Consider the following 19136-nt stretch of genomic DNA (forward strand, 5'->3'; position numbering starts at 1 on the left):
AACACTTCCATTCAAAACATTCTGCTTTCATTGTCTGATTAAGGTTTTGTCAGGTGTTTAATGTCACATGTTCATATGCTTGTGGGAGTTAAAAGCAGGTCAAGTCTAAAGGACTCATCCAGACTGTATACACTATACTTTATCAACCCCACACATTTATTAACTGTTCTATTCTCCCTCACTGCAGCATTGCTGTGCACACTGTGTGAAACCAGCCTTTAAAGTACTGTCTCTTTAAAGTCACCCCTACCAAATGGCCATGCTCTGTTTTGATTGGTCAGCTTCATCAGGCCACACCCACAGACAGAGTGAAGCAGCGGCTTGCTTCCTAAACAGTGGGTGTGTCAGGCTCAAATCCCTGTGCTGCATTCAGGTGCTCATCAGAAGGTGGTAAACACCAGTGCCCCACACGAGCTCAGAGTGTTTGAGTGGAGCTTCAGGAGGTGAAGCTGTGATTCTGTCTTCTTTCTGTTAACCCTCAGGTTTATAGTGCAGTGAATAATGGAGCCTCATCACAGCATCTTCTTCTTCTGTCTGCAGTGTGATGACGACGCAGCAGATCCTGAGTCACTGAGTGAAAACCATTTAGCTTAAATAAGAGCAGGTTTGGAGTTTTCAGACATAAATACATTTACACAGGAGTTCAAACAAGCTGAGGATTTGATAGAAAAATAAAGTCTGAAATAGAGATGTTTTTTTGTTTTTTTTTTTAGAATAACACTTTCTCCAATTTATTGAAACAAACAGAAATTAAGTTCCAAATAAATGTCATGAGATGAAGGTAAAAAAAAAAGAAAAAAGGACCACATAAATAAAAACATCAAATCAGTGAGCAGACAGAACTCCTGACTGTTCAGCTCCCAATAAAGCGTGAAGTATAAAGTCCAGACCCTCTGTGCCACAAACCTCTGCTCTGCGGCGCTCTGGAGGACGGAGCCACGCAACAAGCACCCGGGTCAGAGGGACGAGTGAGGGACGAAGACCCAGAGAAGGGACGACCGGGGCAGGACAGACGCAGGACGGGCCCAGAGTAACAGACGTCCTTCATCATTAGAGGGCGACCGTGTCCTCCTGCGCCGACACCCATTATCCAGCAGGGGGAGCAGAGAGCTCAGGGCCGTGAGGGACAAAATGCCGTCCCAGTGGAAACAGAAACTAATCAAAGATAAATAAATAAGCAGTCATTTTAGGAGAAGGGTTCTCAAGCTGTAGGTGCGTTCCCTCTGTGTGGCCTCCGCTCGTCTCACAGATATTTACACTTCACCGTCTGGGCCTGGTGTGTCTGTAATGCTACATCACATGGAGTCAAGTTCCTCTGACGCAGCAGAAGGAGCTGCTTCAGTCCTTCAGTCTGAGTCCCTCACCTGAGAACAACACGCATGTTGTAGGAGAAGCGGGATGACGGGGGGCGCTCTCCAGCCTCTCCAGAGCCCCACACACACACACACACCCACACACACACACACACACACACACACACACACACACACACAGTTAGGACAGTCAGAGACGCCACATGATGCGTCGATGCGAGCGTGCATCTGCCAGGCGAGACAGAGCATGGGGAGGTGGGTTACCCTGGCGACGCCCTGACCCATTTCCAATCAAACACACTCATTCACTCATAAATCATTCACATTATGGATCAAATCTGGCGTCGTTCATGTGAACTCACTCCATCAGCCTGAAGCCTGAGAGTGAAGCGACTGAAGCTCACTGTGAGTTTGTTTTGAAGCAGGATCCACCTCTGCCTGCTCTTCCTCCCCTGCCGGACTCTTCCTCATGCTGGGATCACGTACAGGCCGTCTGTGCGTGCGTCTCCATGGCAGCACAGATGGAGCGGCGTCTGGTGTAGTGAGCCTGTAAACGCCGTGACTGAGAGTTGAGTTCATACCTGAAAATATTTGTGACAATCAAAGAGTTTCTCCCACTCAAAGAGGTACAAGAGGCCGGACTGTACCAACACCAACACCTCCACCAGCGTGACTCCTCCCTCTTCCGTCCACCCCTGATGCACTAAGAAGCAAAGCGGTGATGGGGTGCGTTTGATCCCGCCTGTTCCTCCTAAACCAAGCAGGACTCTGACTGAAGCTCCACCTCACTCTGTTCAGACATAAAACCACCAACGGCCTAAAATCACACGGGCGGAACTCAACGTTAACTCTGAGGTCCAAACCGCGAGTGCTGGTATCTGCTCTGTACGAACACAAAGAGAAGAGAGGGTGGACATCAGCAGCGTTTCCTTCAGAAGACGACAACAACAACCACAGGTCCATGGAGGCTCTGAGATGAGTGCCAGTAGGTTAAGTACACTTCAATGGTAGCAAGGGGCTGAAGACCTGGAGAGGGAACTTTGATTTGGGCTTTAGCAGAGAAACCCTGTGAAACGCAGAGAGACACACACACACACACACACACCTGGCCACATGTTCATGGGGGAGACACCGTCAAACTAAAGCCCCATCACTTCCTGTGGCTCTGCTTCTGGACCTGATCCCCTGGCTCCTGCGGTCCCTGTAGGTACTGGACTTGTGGCTGATGCTGCTCTGCCACATACTGACCTCTGACACCGTCACTAAACCTGCCGCCCGTCTGTACGTGGATACAAACGCCTGGATGATGGTGTAATCGTTCCTCGTCTCACTATTGGTCACGGCGTCTCATCCTCTAAAACCTTCAATCTGTGCAAAAACCTAAAAAGCGCATCTTAACCGGGTCAGCTTGTTTGACTGAGGAGGCGTTTCTGTTGCCTTGAGCGGGCAGAAGGACACTTCTTGGTAGTCGCCCGGGGGCATTGTCTCTGGAGCCAGGAGCACGGAGAGCGGCCGGACGTTTGAAGTATAAAGTTAACGGAAGAAGGAGTGTGGATTTCCTGACGTGGACTCGTGGTCGCTAATGACAAGAGGAAGGATTACAGTCTGACAGAGTTCTACAGATGTACCGACTAATCTGACTTCATCCCTCTGAAGGTGAATTCATGCTAAACGCTGAGCGGCTACAAGGTGCCAAGCTCCTTGCCCTCCCCTCTCTCCTTGCCCTCCCGCTCATCCCCACTAGTTCTTCTAGGTTGGGAGGACACGGTTTGTCCCCACATCTGCTTTTTGACCCAAATAAAGAAAAGGCTTGGAACGTGCGAGTAAGCGCTTCCTTTCCCCCCCGACCTCCCAAAGACCCCAGCAGCAAAGTTTGAGACTGAGCTCCAGCTTCTTAGGTCGTTCTCTCTCAGCAGGTCAGGCAGGAGGAGGAGGAGGAGGAGGAAGAGGGCCAGAGAGGAGCACATACCGCTAAGCTGTCCTGCTCTTCCGACTGGTTCAAGCTCTACTAACCCAAGTCCAAGTCATGGCTACTTTCCCAGACCTTTTCCACCCCCATCCTCCTCCTCCTCCTGCTCATCCTCATCTTCCTCCAAGTGTTGTTTGTCCGTGTATATGTCCCTGACCAGGAGGACCCTGGTGAGGAGGCTTTCCAGGAGGCTTCGCTCCAGCGGCGACGAGCCGAACCAGATCTTCTCGCTGGGACTGTAGGACAGATCCGGCTGAACGTAGAAGACATCCAGACGCTCCCGCAACGACGGTGGGCTGGAGGAGGAAAGAGGGGAGAGCAAAGGAGTGGAAATGTAGGGAGAGGGAGAGTCAAGAAGAACAGGACAGAAGGGAGAGAGAGAGTCCTTCTGTTAACCATCTGACTCGTGATCATCTGGAGCTGTGAGTCTGTGGAGACGTCCTCAGAACACAAAAGGTCAACACGGAGGTTCAGAATGTGAACAGCAATGAGTTCTAATCACAGGACGTCACAGTAAGCTGAGGCAAAGGGACTCCACCCACCACTTGGACCTGTAGACCTCGTACAGACGGCACTCGTGCTTCTTCACGGGGCAGCGGACAGTCGAGCCTCTCAAGTCGTCGTCTAGTCTGTAGTCCGGGTCGCCGTCTTCTGCCTTCCGCTTCCTTTTCCTAGACTCTCCTTCCACTGCGACGGAAAGACGACAACGTTAAAGCTTTTCAAGATCAGAGGGTAAACATTGACACCATGACTAAATAAACAGATGCTGGCAGAGTGAAGACTGCAGTGATCTTCATCTCTTACGGACCGTCTCCCAACTCCTCACCATGACCTTTACCCTTCCATGTGTCTGCAGACAGCACTAAGCCACCTTGCTGATACTGAACATCAACCAGCCAAGGAGAGCGTCTCACCGTGGTGATCCTGAGAGATTGAAGGCACACGGATGCAGACAGCGGTCTCCTTGGTGACCGGATGAACAGTGTCTGGGCCGTAGACGTTGGCGAAGGACAGACGAAGGTGCTGCTCCACCGTGCGCAGGCCGAAGTATTTGGTATTCAGGTAGACCAGCGAGCGGAGGAGGGCGGCGGGACTCTGCTCGCCGATCTGCCGGCTGCTACACAAGCACTGCTCCTCCACCCGACCCCACAGGGAGCCTGCAGAGAGGGGAGACCACATCAACGCCAAAGTCTAACCTAAGATGGTGATGGGGCGGCGTGTGTTGAATTGCTCATGTAGACTTTAAACCCTGTAAGTGTTTGTTTCCTTATTCAGGCCTGAACGGGTGGTGTTGTTTACAGATGAACATACGTGCTGTGTCCTCATATGACATCATAGTGCAATCACAGAGTGTCAGGATGTGAACAGCAGAAGAGTTCTAATCATTGGACACAGACCCTGATGCTTCATCTTCAGTCTACAAGTTTACCTTTACAATCAAGTCTTAAATTAACACTTTGAACATTTTGGTTTATTTATAATGTAGCACTTGTTGGTCTATGCAATAATGTAGCTATATTCAGTTATGGCACTGATCTACTACATGTGTTGTGTGTGTGACTGTAGGCTTGAAAAGTAACACAAACAAACCATAATAGTGATCGATGACAGGCCCAGCTTCATATCAAATGAGCATCGTCTCAATAATACAAGCCCTGTAGCTCACAGGCTAACGTAGCTTTGTGGGCCACTCACCATCAGGAAGCACGCTTGGCTGCCAGTCCTTCAAAACCTTGTTGAGCTCCTCACCAAATTGCTTGTAGCAGGGGTCACCAAAGAGGTCGTCCTTCCTGCCTTTGGCATGAAGATGCTACGTACGTACGTACATACACACACACACACACACACACACACACACACACACACACACTTAAATGTTGCATGGATACCAAATGTCTTCTCAGAGCTTCATGTCTGTGTCCTCATATTTAAAGAATCAGCATTGTTGCTCAGGATGTGAACAGCAAAGAATTATAATCACTGGACAGACACTTTACCACCAAAACACTGAAACTCCACGACTCCCACATGTTCATGGTTGTAGGAATCCTGCTGTTGGCCAATGTTCAACTTTCAACGTCTGATTTTGAAGCAGTGGATGTGTTTGTGTACCAACCTGCTGGATGCCCAGGCAGAGGTAGAGGATGCTGTCGGGGGCGTATCGCTCGCCGTTGGGTCTGCAAACCTCCCTGACAAACTGAGACAGAGCCACGTTCAGCTCCTTTGAACTCAGCGCCAGCAGGTTCCTCTTGGACCGGACTGCAGGAGCTGGAACAGAACGGATCTCTGTTAGAAGACCTGCGCTCCATGTATGATGTGTGATCTTCATCTTATCTCACCGTCGCATCATCATTACCAATATCTGACTACGACTTTTGTCTTTAACAGCTGTGTCTCATAATCATCTGCCCTGAACTCTGAGCCTGCTGAGTGAATGTGTCAGGTAACTCACCTGGCTTGGAGCCGTCTGATTGGTCAGAAGACAGCACCCAGCGTTTCCAGGCATTGACGCCGTAGCGAGCTTTGAGAGGCAGCGAGCGTCCCTTTGAGTGTCCGTCTGCTGGACACGGGGACGATGGAGAGGCCAAATCTGACCCCGCCTCCACTGCCTGCCTCTTGTTGCCCTGAGACACACACACATTTACTATTAGTCCTGATGCTCAGAGACAGATGGCAACTAGACTATCAACGCACCAGATCAGAAGACGTGTGTGTGTGTGTGTGTGTGTGTGTACCCGTCTCCTGGGCTGAGGTCTTGACGCCGTCTTCTCCTTCTCCTTCTCCAGGTCCTCCTTCCCCTCCTTCTCCTCCTGGTCCTCCTCCAGGTCCTCCTCCTCCTCCTTCACCTCTGTCAGAACCGGGGGCAGAGAGAAGCCCATGTCCTCCTCCATTCCCTCCAGCACCGGAGCAGGATCTGAGGCTACAGCAGGAAACAGAATTCATGAATAACTTCATGAAATATTCATCCCTCACATATTAAACTAAAGGAGCACCTACATATCTACAAAGGGAGCACCTACATATCTACAAAGGAGAGAAGGTGCCACTCATGCAGCTCAGCAACTCTGTGTGTGTGTGTGCGTGTCCTCATACGACATCATAGTGCAATCACAACCGGTCAGAATGTGAACAGCATTAGAGTTATAATCACTGGACACCTTACTGTACATTCAAGCTTCAACATGCATGAGCTCAGATCCTCCCCCTATGAGCTGCGTTGTGATTGGCCGAGACAGTAGCACCTTCTGCACCAACAGAGGCTCAGTTACACAATAAGCATCTCTTCTACATACCTCTCGGTAGGTCAAGCTATTTTGTACACACATGCAGACGAGTCCTGATAGAGGAGACAATGACCAGGACCAGAATAACCAGAGGGAGGAGTTAGGATCTCATTACTACAACACCAAGCACACACAGACGCTTTTAGGTACCAGACTTTGGAAGGAAAGAGTTTATTAAAGCTAATAACTTATTTAACACGTCTCCCCTTGATCCCATAAAGGAGGAAAGACCCTGGGTGACATGAACGAGGTCATCATGAGGATGAGGTCATCATGAGGATGAGGTCATCATGAGGATGAGCTACGTTTACATGCACGCCAACTATCTGATACAGTACGTAATGTGCTGTAGTCTGGTAGAGACTTCCCTCATGATGAAGATACAGGAAGAGGAAGAGATCATGAAGTATTAAGATGCTGAAGCTCAAAGGACACAGACTGATTTAAGGGATGGAAAGATTCAGCACATGCAGGTCTTTAACCTTGTGGGAAGTCGGCCTCCAGGTCCAGGTCAGGCTGGTATTCCTCCTCCTCTTCCTCCTCCACCTCCTCTTCATCGTCACAGTTGCTGCCCGACTGCTCCCCTTCCCGCTCCCTCTTCAGCTCCACTGACTTCACATCTGAAACACAAGCAGACGCTGACACAGGGCCTCACTTCAGAGCTGGGCATGAACTTGAAGGGATCCTCAAGGAGGCCTGGGGTGTTTCCTCAACATCAAAGGTCAAGGGTCAACCTATTTGTCTCTCACCAAACGTATATGTTCATGTAGAGGAGCTTTAAGAGGCGTTAACCCGTGTTCATGCTCCATTCTACAGACTGTAAACATACTGTGGCCCCGCCTCCCTCATACCTGGCTTCTGCTCCTCTGCAACCACCTGAGCCACAGGTGGAAGGTCGGCCTCCTGGGGGTCAGAGGTCACCTCAGGTTTCAGCTCTTTGATGGCCTGGATGATTTGGTCGGCCCCCTGCAGGGTGGTGGGCAGGAACACGGGCACTGGGACCTGGAGAAGATGGAAGATGCGATCAAACTTTGACCTTTGGGAGACGCACTGAGAGGTGCTGGTGAACGGAGCGCCATGCCTCACCGGTACAGGTAGAGCGAGTGGAGTGGGTGTGACCTGGGCGTACAGATTCATGGGCATGGGGATGAAGACGGGCACAGGTATGGGCACAGGAACGTACTCCCTCTTTACACCGTCGTCCACATCTACACACACACACACACACACACGCACTAATTAACACAAACACCAGGCTGCACCGAGTACCAGGAAGGCTTCAAGCTGGATCTATAATGTAGGCCAGTGTCCTCATATGACATCATAGTGCAATCACAGAGAGTCAGAATGTGAACAGCAGAAGAGTTCTAATCATTGGACGCCTGACAGTCTGAAGTACAGGGACCTGAATCTGGATCTATAATCTAACAGCAGCTCTTCATCATGGCCGTATGTAGCGTGGCTTTACCCGTCTGTAAGGATTTGCTCTGCATGTGTGGTTTGCAGTAGGTGGCCTTGGTCAGGGTGAGGGGTTTGCAGAGCACCGCCTTGTTCTTGACGTCTCTCATCAAACCTCCAGCGGTGAATCCCACGCTGGCCTGGTTCACCAGCTGAAACGGCAACAGAACATCACAGCTTTGACCTCCAAACCCCCTCTCAGATCTGAGAGAGAGAGAGAGTGTAGGACAGAAGGAGAGATGTGAGGAGGATGGACTCTTACTCACCCCCAGTTTGGTCCCGGGCAGGCCGATCCCCAGGCCGGTGTTCTCCGGGCCTTTCTGCGTCACCATGATGGGCTCGTTCTGCTGGCAGTAGAACTTCAGCAGACACTGCTGGTCACAGAAGTGTTTGACCTCTGCCCTCCACATCACAGACTCGCCCAGGTTCCCCTGCACCTTACAGCAGTCGCACCGCGCCGCCTAGTGGCCACAGGGAGAAACGTCACCACACCACCATCACCGCAAAACACACAAGGTTCTCCCAGATTCGTGGCAGAGAGGTCAAAGGTCACAAGCTGCGGACCTTGTGGTACCAGTCGTGGAACTTCTTGGCGCACGTCTCGCCGCAGAAGTCCCGCGTCATGCCGCCCAGCTGCCGCGTCACGCCCCTCTTACACATCTGGTTGCAGTGGTTGCAGGTGACGCATTTCAGACCCAGACGCTTGATGAACTCGTTCTTGTACATCAGTTTGCAGCCTGAGGAGAAGAAGAAGGGAAGCCTGAAGTGAAACTGGGACGTGGGCACAAAACGCAGAGGGGGCGTCGGCGTCGGGTACCTTCGCTGCAGAAGGGCCTCTTGACCCCGGAGAAGGTGATGGTGTCGTGCAGCGTCCTCTCCTCGTGGCAGTACTCGCAGAAAGTCACGATGCAGTGCAGCTTCTTGTAGTCCTCACAGCAGGTCTTACTGCAGAACTGGTACACCTTATCCTGCACACACACACACACACACACACACACACACACACACACACACACAAACACCTCCACATGAGCTCTCTGGGGGGTTCAGTGGTACTTCTGGACCCGGGCCGTATTGTAGTGATTGAGGACTTAGGCTCTCTGCTCTGTCTGGCTCAGCTTAGATCTACAGCGGGGTCTGGGCTCAGAGCATGATGGTGTGTGTAGGGTGGAGTTAAAGGGCGTCGGAGGTTTGTTGGGACTTTCTCACCTCCCACTCCAGCGTCTCAGGCTTCAGGCTGAAGGACCCTCGACAGTAGTTACACTTCAGCTGGATGGTGGCGTTTGTAGCGGGCGGCTGCGTCTGACCGTTGGTGGTGGTCTGGAGCGTAGTGTTCTGTAAAGGAGACGTCACCGTGGTAACATCCATCAACATACCTGCTTCAGACTCCCACAGCAGCTGTCTGTTCCCTCCTTTTTCTGTTGTTTGTGTTTGTCTGCTTGAACTGGAATCGTTGCTGGACTCACCTGGAACTTAGTGACGCACTGCGAGCTGCAGAAGTTGAGAATGTTTCCCTCTGGCAGTGTGGCCTGGTACTGAGGCAGGGAGTTCCTCTTACAGAAGTGACAGGTGGGCTCTGCACCTGCACACACACACACACACACACACACACGTCAAACAGCTGATACACCTCAGGACAGTGGTGCTTTGAGCAGAACTACTGGGATGGGCTACCCGTTCATTTGGTTGAGACTCAAACTTCTAAATGAGTCTTCACTGTGTCTGCAGGGCCTCTGTACTCACTGATGAAGGTGGAGGTCACCAGCTTGGCCTTGTTCATGCAGTTGACGGAGCAGTAGGAGGCCACGGTGCCGGCCGGGCCGACGCTGTGGAGAACCTCGCCTGTCTTAATCAGAGTCTTACACGTCAGGCAGCTGGCCAGCTTACTGTTGACCTGAAAGAGTCCAAGCAGATCCGCCGTCATCACCAAGACACTTGAGGAGCCGAGTCAGCTTCACCGGGTCGTTAGTGGAGCTCTGCGTCTCTGTTGGGGTCCACAGTACCTGCTTGAACTCTTTGACGCAGTTCTGGCAGCAGAAGCGTTTCTGCTGGCCGTCTACCAGCAGGAAGTGGTTGGCCGAGGCTCGGCTGGGCAGGTAGTCCCCGCACTGCTCGCAGCAGTTCATGATCAACCCGTTGGCCATGCGGTAGACGTTGAAACACGCGTCGCTGCAGATCTTGTGGGTCACGGTCTTAAAGCTGACCTCGTGCCGGATCTGTGGACGGAGAAACAGCAGAACGACAAATGAACTGAGTACCGAGTCGCTTCCCTCGTGCCGAGTCGTTCACACCAGAGGCAAACGATCACTCGATAGTAAGAAGTGTCAGTTTGTGAGATAGAAACTTCCTCCTACATTTGGAGCGATGTTGAGTGGGCTGACCTCTGTGAGTTTGCCGCAGACGGTGCATTTGGTTTTCAGGCCAGATTTGGGCGGGTTCTGCTTGTTTTCGTACGCACCCAGGCAGCCGGTGCTACAGAACTCCTGGAAAGACTCGCTGGAGTCCACCTGAGCCACAATGGTCCCCTTCATGTTTGTGATGTCTCTGAAACACAAGACGGCAACAAAGGGACACATGAATGGGTTCTTGAAGAGGAGCAGAAGCTGGAGGTGTTCTGTCCGTCTGCACCTCTGACCCCTGTATCTCTACATGCCCTCACTTTTTACACATGGTGCAGCTCTTCTTGGGGGCGGGTTTGTGTGAGAAGGCAGAGAGACAGGTGGTGGAGCAGAAGAGGTGCGTGGATCCTTTCCTCTGGTAGGCTGTCTGGCCTTTCTTCAGAGGCTTCTTACAGTTGGCACAGGTCACCTGGAGTCAAACACATGAGGGGAGGATAAAGGATCAGGCGTCTGTCCGGCCCAACATCAGTCTGAAAGCTCAACTAACACTTTAACACACACACACACACACACACACATCTCCCATGAGTCTTTGCTCCCAGCACAAACTAAACTTTAAAGATATTTCATCATGACTGCTGCTGTGACTCATTTGATGTAAATGAGATGAAGAGTAACGTCTGAACGTGGCTGACCTGCATGTACACTTGTATCTGCTGACATCTAGTGGACACCTACCGCACTACACACAAGTACAACAGTAGAACATGGAGTGATACAGGAACTAACCAATGAGCTCCATCAGCTAACTAATCAGTCTACAGTGATGGCTGAGGGAACATCTACGTCTCATCCTCTCCTGTGTGCCTGGTTGCTTCATGATGGAGCTCCCAGTGAGCAGGCAGAACTCACCTTGACTGTCCTGGCCTGCGGTTGGGGCCCTGAGGAGGAAGACGAGGAGGAAGACTGGCCCGGCGGTTTGGGCAGGGAGGTGGCGGGTGACGGAGAGTCCACCCCCGTCTGCTTTTGGTTGCGGGGGAATGAAGCTGACTGGGAGATCCAGGAGTCTGAAGGGGGGGGGGGGGGAAGGAGGAGCAGCAGCAGAGGCATCAGGTCACAGCGCCTCCATCAGGCTGATGAAGATAACAGAACTAAAGCGGCCCGGTCCAGCTGGCCCACCACGGGTCCTGTACCTGTTCTGTTGTGGGTCCCCGTGTCCCCGTTCTGCACCAGCTGACCCACAGGTCCTGAGCCACGCCCGGGGTTGAAGGAGGCGGTGGGCCGAGGGGGCGAAGTGTCAGCGTTCAGGCTGAAGGCGTCGCTGATCTGCAGGTCGTTCTCTTCTGCAGAACCTTCGCCTGCCTGCAGACAAACTGGTTCAGTTTAGTTTGACCAACAACTACACACACAGTTACCACGGTTACACCGCATCAATCTCAACATTTTACAAACAATAATTACATTTAGATATGAATCCTACTTCAAACACGTTCCTTTACGTTCCCTCCTGGACGGATCGTTTATTCTTTAAGTAATATGAACATTTATAGAATCAATGATGTCAAACATTTAGTGTTTCATTGTAGCAAAAGAATGGAATCGTGGCTGAAATCAAAGGAAATAGTTTCTTAAATAACCCTCATCATCTTTCACTCATGTTTCCCAGACAGATCATAGATTCATATCTCACATCTCTGTGAGGGTCAAAGGTCAAACAGTTAAGCCCAGATGTCACAGCTGCTGTGCCTCACCGCTGTGGCAGCTGAGGCTCCGCCCTGCAGCGACGTCACCGAGGTGATCATCAGGTTCATATCTGCCTGCTCTTCCGTCGCAAGTGACAGGGCCGTTGCCGTGGGAACAGAGGAGCTTCCTTTCTGAGTGCCGGAGCCCAGCGTGGTGACGCTGGCGATCCTGATCTCTGAGTACGGCTCGGTGCTGCTGAGGCCACTGGGCGAGGGAGGGGCAGAGGAGCCTGCAGGGGGCGCCGGCGAGGAGGGGGGGGAAGTGTCTTTGTGTACAGAGTCCTCCTCGTCGTCAATGACGATAGGCTCTGTGGCTGAGGTTGTGGTTGGCCCTTTAGGTGGGGTGGTGGGGGCGCTGGAAGACACCGGGGGACTGGGGGTCTGGGAAGGCCGGGTCTCTGTGGACAGGTGGACCTCCGCCTCTGTGCCATCTGTGCTCACTGCGTCTTGGGACTCGGAAGCCTGGGAGGCCTCCTCCCCTACGAGAACTACGTCATCGTCATTGTCCTCCACGCCGCCATCTTTGGCAGCTCCGTCTACTGTTTCCATGGAAACTGCCTCCCCACTCTCCTCAGGGGAGGGTGTGGTCTGCCGCGGGGGGGAGGGAGTGGCGTCCGCCGGCTCCACCTGCTCCCCTGCCTCTTCTGCTACGACAGGGTTTGGTTCTGCCTCCCCGTCCATCGCTAAGGCAACCACCTGGAAACACAAACAAAAGGCAGAGACAATTAGGCGATCACAAGGACCAGCAATCAGTTTTATGATGTTTGACAGCCCTACAGGTGGCTCAGCTGTCCCCTGAGGACCCCCCTCCCCCCTACACACACACACAGCGTCCTCACACCTGGTGAAGGCTCGTTACCTGTGTGTGTGTGTGTGTGTGCGCGTGCGCGTGCGTGTGCGTGTGTGTGTGTGAGTGTGTGTGTGAGTGAGAGAGACCACAGCCTGCTTTCACTGTGATCCGTCTCCTTTCCCCTGACATCATGGAGACTGAACCTCACTGGCTGCTGAACTCCTGGAGACACAATCAGGCTCTGGTAGAAAATACCAGATCAATATCAGACACCTGATGATTATTAGAGACTTAAACACAAATTATGACTTCATGTATTATTTATTGAGCATCCAGAGGCTCCATCATCACGCTGCAGCTCCAAACCCTCAAACTTTACTGCACAACCACAGCTCGCGTCTTTCACCTTCTATAGAGATATATGGACCTGTGTGTGTGTGTGTGTGTGTGTGTGTGTGTGTGTGTGTGTGTGTGTGTGTGTGTGTGTGTGTGTGTGTGTGTGCGTGTGTGTGTGTGTGTGTGTGTGTGTGTGTGTGTGTGTGTGTGTGAGATCAGCTCACTCCGCTCTTGTTAAACGGTGTAAAGGTGTCATTGATTGCTTGTTGGTGTCAGCAGAGATAAGATGAAAACACTGCGACGGTGATTAAAAGGATCTAAAGTAAACACACTGTACCGCAGTACGTTTGGTGCTCTCTCACTCTCTCCCTCTCTCACACACACACACACACACTCTGCAGGACACATCTACGATACCTTTAGCTAAAACACGCTGCATTTTGGAGCCCCCTTGTTCCTGAGCGCCGCCCACAGGGCAGCTGTAGTATAACTGTAACTGTAACATGGTTTAGAGGCGTGGCAGCTTCTTATTGTTTGGTGCTTTGTGATCTCAGTTTGATGAATTGTGCGGCACGGCTGGAGACAGATTGGTCAGCTCCCCCAGTTGGGAGTCATCTGGGGCCACATCCTAAGTTTGATGGCCCAATTGTGGGTCACCTGAATGTACCGCCCAACACTAGGCCTCAGCTCAGTTGTGATCCTGTTCATGAGTCACTTCCTGTTACATTCTTGCATCGTTTGCTTCCTAAGATGTCACAACAACGATGGCGAGGCAGCAACAATCAAGCCAATCATTTCTGACTGCATTTACGACAGGAAGTCACTGCGAGGCGACAGGACGGCGAGACGTCTCCAGTTCAGCGCGCCTTCCCAGCACCGGGGGCAGCGCTGCTCTTCCTCCCACACTGCCGTCATCTTCCTCCCCAACAACCTGGTGCTCCACTTCTCCTCTCACCTGTCATCTCTCTCATCCTCCCCCCACACGTCGCTCCACACAGCTTGTCTCTTGTTGCCACTAGCAACCAGTGAAGCTACACCTTGGTTGCTGTGGTAACAGTACCACCACAGGGACATGTTCTCCGTGCTCTACATCTGGGTACAACAGAGTTGGACTGATTGAAATACCACCTTTCTAATGACACACACACACACACGCTTTTATAAAAGGTGCCCCATTGTGTCTTAGTGTTAGATGTATTCAGGACATCTCTGTGGTTGTGCTGTGGTCCTTAGCTTAGCTTGGAGGAACATGATGATGGATTAGCTTCAGCTCAAGTTTCCTGTTCCAGCTCTCCACTGTGTTACACACTACACTACACACAGTGGGCATGGAGGCCTCACTTGGATCAAACACGCCCTGTGATTCCCCACCATGAGACAAAGGTGCAGCAGGGCCAGAGGTTGTGCTGCTGGACGCCAAGCATCATAACAGACTCCTGCACTGAGCTAAGATCAATTCTTCATGCCAGAAGAACACAAACTGGGCAGAAACACCAAAGCTGCGTGAGAAAACATCTCTCATTCTGTTGAGCAACTTGACTCTGGCGCTGCTTCAGTGTTTTGTTCATGTACATGTCACACACATTATCTGCAACTACTACACATGTGTAGATGTGACAGCCCAGCACAGCAGTGAGGCATCAGCACATCAAATTGCTGGAATGAGGATTTACTCTAATTGTTATTATTCATGAGTGGGAATGAGCAGATTTCTCATTCTAGTTTCTCTTACAGTGATGGACACACATATAACATCAACCACTCCATTAATAATAACAGTATTCTGTTTATTTCTCAATGAAATGATACAGCTCTAACGTACACGTGTACACACACACACACACACACACACACACACACACACACACACACACACACACACACACACACACACACACACACACACACCATGTGACAGGAAACAAGCCAAAGCAGTAAGATGTTCAAGATCAATAAGATGCTGCTGAAGGTTGAGGTGCATGATTAGTTCCTCCTGTGCTGCACAGCCTGACCTCAGCTTCAGCCTCAGGTCAGAACCAACTACTGGCTGACTGCTGTCAGGACATGAAGGAGGACCTGAAGGAGGACCTGGAGTGCCCCCTCCCCCTACGTGAGCAGCTCACTTCTAGGGCCTGTGATCACACCAACAGAGGGCCGCTCTGTGCAGCTCCGCGGTGCTCTGAGGGGGGAAGTCTGGTCCAGACTGCAATGCAGAGATATGAGCCGGGACGATCAGACGGCCTCAGACCGGAACCAGGTGCGACCACAGCAGCACCTATGGGTGCTCCTCTACCTCCCCCAACTGTCCGCTCATGATGCCATGCTGACACCGGTCACGAGGTGGACACGTGCACACGTTTGCGCCAATTGCGCAGATTACAGCCGACTAACAACACATCCGCACAACACAAGCGCCTGGAATGAATCTTACGTAAGGCTGATGTCACTGATGAGTGGTGCGTAATGCGCAGCCAGCAGAGCGGCTGGCGGCTCATGTTCTGCTCATTCCAGGTACCTGGCGGCTCAAAGCTAAACTGCACGTAGACCACACAGCCCTGACATGAATGAAAGCCAGCCTACCACGCGTCCGGGGCCGGCCGAGTCCCGCGGCCGTGTCCTTCATTAGTACCTCACCGGGGAGGGCACCGCAACAGCTCCTGTCCCGGGAACGCGACCCGATCCGAGCCCTTTTTCCTTTGGAGCAAACTTGGCTCAAAGGAACCGGGAGGTCTCAAACTTTGACCAACAAGAGTCCGGGGGGAGGCAGCAGCACCTGGGCCCCCCCGGCCCCTCCACACACGGCCCGGGCAGGTCCGCTCTCAAGTGGCTGAAACGTGGCTTGGGGTGTTCCGCTCCGCTCCCACCCCTGCCCTTCCTGGCGCAAACAGCCATTGGATTAGCGGCGGATGGAGGGGAGGAGAGCACAGACACACAGACTGCGCCATTGTTGGCTTAACAGCAACATCAGCACGAGTTAAGCGCGTCCAATAAGTGGAAATGACGCTGAAAGGAAGTGAAATGCGCGTCGCGGAGTAAACACACACACAGAGAGAGAGAGAGAGAGACATGCATGAACGCAGCCGTGCCGGCGCGGGGACGTGCGCTCTGCTCCACAGCCTCGTCCGGCTCCGGTGCACCGTTTTCTAGCTACACACACGCTGACGCCAACTAAACACAACCGGAAACGGATTTTAAAGGCTGCTTCGTATGATACCTGTGACCGTGGGGCTTTTAATTGGACCGCGAGTCCCGCTGCGCCGAGTCCAGCCTGGCGCAATCAGTGGCAAATATACGCAGTGGCCACCTGGGGCGCCCTAGAGCTCCATATTATATGAACTGCCTTCGTTTGTGTCATGCGGTGGTAAACAACGCGGCGCAAAGATAATCCCGCATCGTGTTTAGGTGAGCTAGCGGCGGGGCCACCGCGACCCACGGGCGGCTCTTACCCCGGTATCCCCGCACAAGCTGCCCCCCCCCTCTCCCCTCCGCCTCCCCCTTAGCGGAAAGCAGCGCTGCCTGTGTCCGCCATTAGGGAGCCAACTGAACAATACTGAGCCCAGAGGCGGCAGAGTCACAGCGCGCACCGAGCTCCAGCATTTCTCCCCAATTTAACTCTTAATTGCGCCACAAAATGTGTCTGCTCGCCCCGACGCGACCCCCAAAGGGACGCCGGGACCCCCGCCGGCCGCCCCACACAAGTTCCCTAAACTTTGTGAGATTGGAGGCAAGAGCGGGACGTAAATGAGAGTGAGGTTGGCTTACCGGAGAAGAGCTGAAACACTGAAGCGCCACTTTTGTGCCTTGACATTAATCCCGGGAGCGCGTGCGCACTACGTAGAACTTTCCGGAAGATCGTCTCGAGACAAGATGGCTCACTCCGCATCCGGGGGAGGGGGGACTCACGTGACGTAGCGCGCCCCCTGGCGGCCCAGAGCTGCAGGTTCACTGGTTTAGAGGAAGGGCACATTTATTATTATGCTTGTTTATGTGATAGTTTGATTTCAGAGGCAAGATATTGATGGGAAGAATGGGGTTATTTTGAAACCTTTGAACGGATTATGTCACATTTTGCACAACTGTAGTGTGGTGATTAAACATTTGCGTAGTGTGTATATTGTTATGTTATACTTCTAAAAAATAAATGTTTTACTATTCAACCGGTGTGTGATTATTTGTGAGACTCGTCCAAATAATTTAATTGCCACTGACTTAGAGATCATTTCCACATGTACCTAAATGTGTCTTAGATTAATGTTCTTCATTCGTATGTATTTAGCATTAATAATAAATAAACGTGGTGTTTTAGTCTGATCTCACTCCGTATACTCTGTATTTTTGTATTGTGTCACCTGTTTTTACGTCTCGTTCAATGGAGCTCGTTGAATTGAAAATGTTATCACGTTCTGTAACCACGCATGTGAGGCGGAGTGAGACCTCTGCTCTTCGCTGCTCTTTGACGGAATCTTTTCCTTTTCGTATGTTTTTTCCGCCGCGCAGGCGCACTTAAATCAATCAACGACAGCATGGTTGGCAATTAAACGACCCTATTGGAGTGGAAAAAGATCAAACTGTGACGGCAAATCATCTCATCTCCCTTCACCTGTGGGTTACAAATGGAGTAAACAAGAGGAAGCTTCAGGCAAAAGTGTCAACCAGGCTGTGGTGAAGTACAAAACCCGGATCCAATCAGAATCCACCATCCAGGTTGAGAGAGTTCATGTTGTCCAATACGTCATTTCATCTGAAAACACATAAAACACGAACTGTGCTGTCACACACGTGCTTTCCTCTCCACAGCGGCACGGGAATATTATGTATCCTTATATATGAGAGCGATGTTTCCTCAGGCGCCATGAGGTCCTAACACATGGAAGAATGAGCTCCACAACTCTTTCACAACCACCTAGGAAACGACACCGCGATAACCCGGTGCTTTATCTCACAGATGCCACGCAAAAAGTCAAACAGAACTGAACACCACGTCTCAATGTGGAAGAGAAGGTGCGTTCAAGTATCGGTGAACAAAACATGCTCACCGGAACAACAGCAGGAACCGAGACCGCTCCCTAGAACCATCCGGGACAGGACCAGAGGGCGGGACGCTTCATTTACTAATCAACCAAACTAATCGAGTTTTATTTGTTTTCCTACATGGATAAAAGTCAAAAAGTCAAATCGTGTATCACATCAAATAATAAATAATGAACATAGTAAAGTGAAGTTATGTTGATGTCACTCCATGCTGGTAAAGAAGAAACAAACAGCCTGGGTTCAAATCCCACTGTGGCCTCGGTCCCTCCTGTGTGCGTTCCTCCTCAGACGTGCTCTTGGTGTGTGTGTGTGTGTGTGTGTGTGGGCTCCACTGAGATCCCTGTGTTCCCCACCAGAGGATCGCGCTCCTGCAGTGCCTCTGGTGGAGAAGGTATTGATGGAGATGGGAGACGGTTTGTCCTCTAAAGGCAGCCGTCATCAGATGAGAGATGAGGTGAGCTGGGGGCTGAAGTTCATTAATATGCAGGAGGAGACCACTGTGTGATCCTCTCAGAATACTCACAGTTCAGACATCTCCATGGGTGGAGTTACTGTATGTAGCTCCTGCACCTTCAACCATACAGCCGCATAACGGAGAGAGAAGCTGGCGAGTGGGCGGAGCTCTAAAATCCTTGAGACATTTGGACGGATTCTAATCAGGTGAAGGCATCTGAAGGAGAGAAGTTCTGCCTGAAGAACCCAGAGAGAGTCTGGATCACAGCGGGTCCTCTCCCCCCTGAACAGAACCTCCTCTGATGTCTGCTGGAGTTTGAGTGATGAGAGACCAGCAGACTAAATGAAAAAAACATGGCTACATCTTTTATTTAGGACAGAGAGACTCAGGGTGAGCGGAGAGCAGCTGCGGGGTCCATCA

At 51.6% G+C, this 19136-nt stretch overlaps 1 protein-coding gene across 2 annotated transcripts; it reads right to left on the reverse strand.

Moving 5' to 3' along the window:
* Positions 1-714: 714 nt before the first annotated feature.
* LOC142988591 (zinc finger MYM-type protein 2-like) lies at positions 715-17084 on the reverse strand. Of its 2 annotated transcripts, none has more exons than XM_076137791.1 (24): positions 16994-17084; positions 12115-12801; positions 11557-11725; positions 11276-11430; positions 10684-10832; positions 10406-10568; positions 10028-10240; positions 9768-9918; positions 9491-9606; positions 9234-9359; positions 8842-8992; positions 8589-8761; positions 8291-8485; positions 8035-8176; positions 7653-7774; positions 7418-7568; positions 7049-7186; positions 6018-6202; positions 5735-5906; positions 5399-5550; positions 4978-5092; positions 4197-4439; positions 3825-3969; positions 715-3578 (listed from the first exon to the last, which is right to left on the reverse strand). In XM_076137791.1, exons 2-24 carry the CDS (start codon positions 12784-12786, stop codon positions 3344-3346), a joined length of 4233 nt encoding a protein of 1410 aa, XP_075993906.1. In that variant the 5' UTR covers positions 12787-12801; positions 16994-17084; the 3' UTR covers positions 715-3343. The 2 variants fall into 2 exon arrangements, with proteins under 2 accessions (XP_075993906.1, XP_075993905.1); XM_076137790.1 differs by having other exon boundaries at positions 10379-10568.
* Positions 17085-19136: the final 2052 nt, after the last annotated feature.

This window comes from Genypterus blacodes, unplaced genomic scaffold (genome assembly GCF_046128005.1).
Source record: "Genypterus blacodes isolate CSIRO-AG114 ecotype Tasmania unplaced genomic scaffold, CSIRO-AGI_Gbla_v1 ptg000337l_1, whole genome shotgun sequence".
Classification (NCBI taxonomy): domain Eukaryota; kingdom Metazoa; phylum Chordata; class Actinopteri; order Ophidiiformes; family Ophidiidae; genus Genypterus; species Genypterus blacodes.

Bases quoted from the DNA above. Each gene is read 5' to 3' on its own strand.
- LOC142988591 (XM_076137790.1), bottom strand. From the start codon at position 12,786: ATGGACGGGGAGGCAGAACCAAACCCTGTCGTAGCAGAAGAGGCAGGG. The intron at 7,775-8,034 runs GTAAAGCCACGC...GTGTGTGTGTAG, and splicing joins GAGCAAATCCTTACAGACGG to ATGTGGACGACGGTGTAAAG. The intron at 7,187-7,417 runs GTATGAGGGAGG...CTTGTGTTTCAG, and splicing joins TGCAGAGGAGCAGAAGCCAG to ATGTGAAGTCAGTGGAGCTG.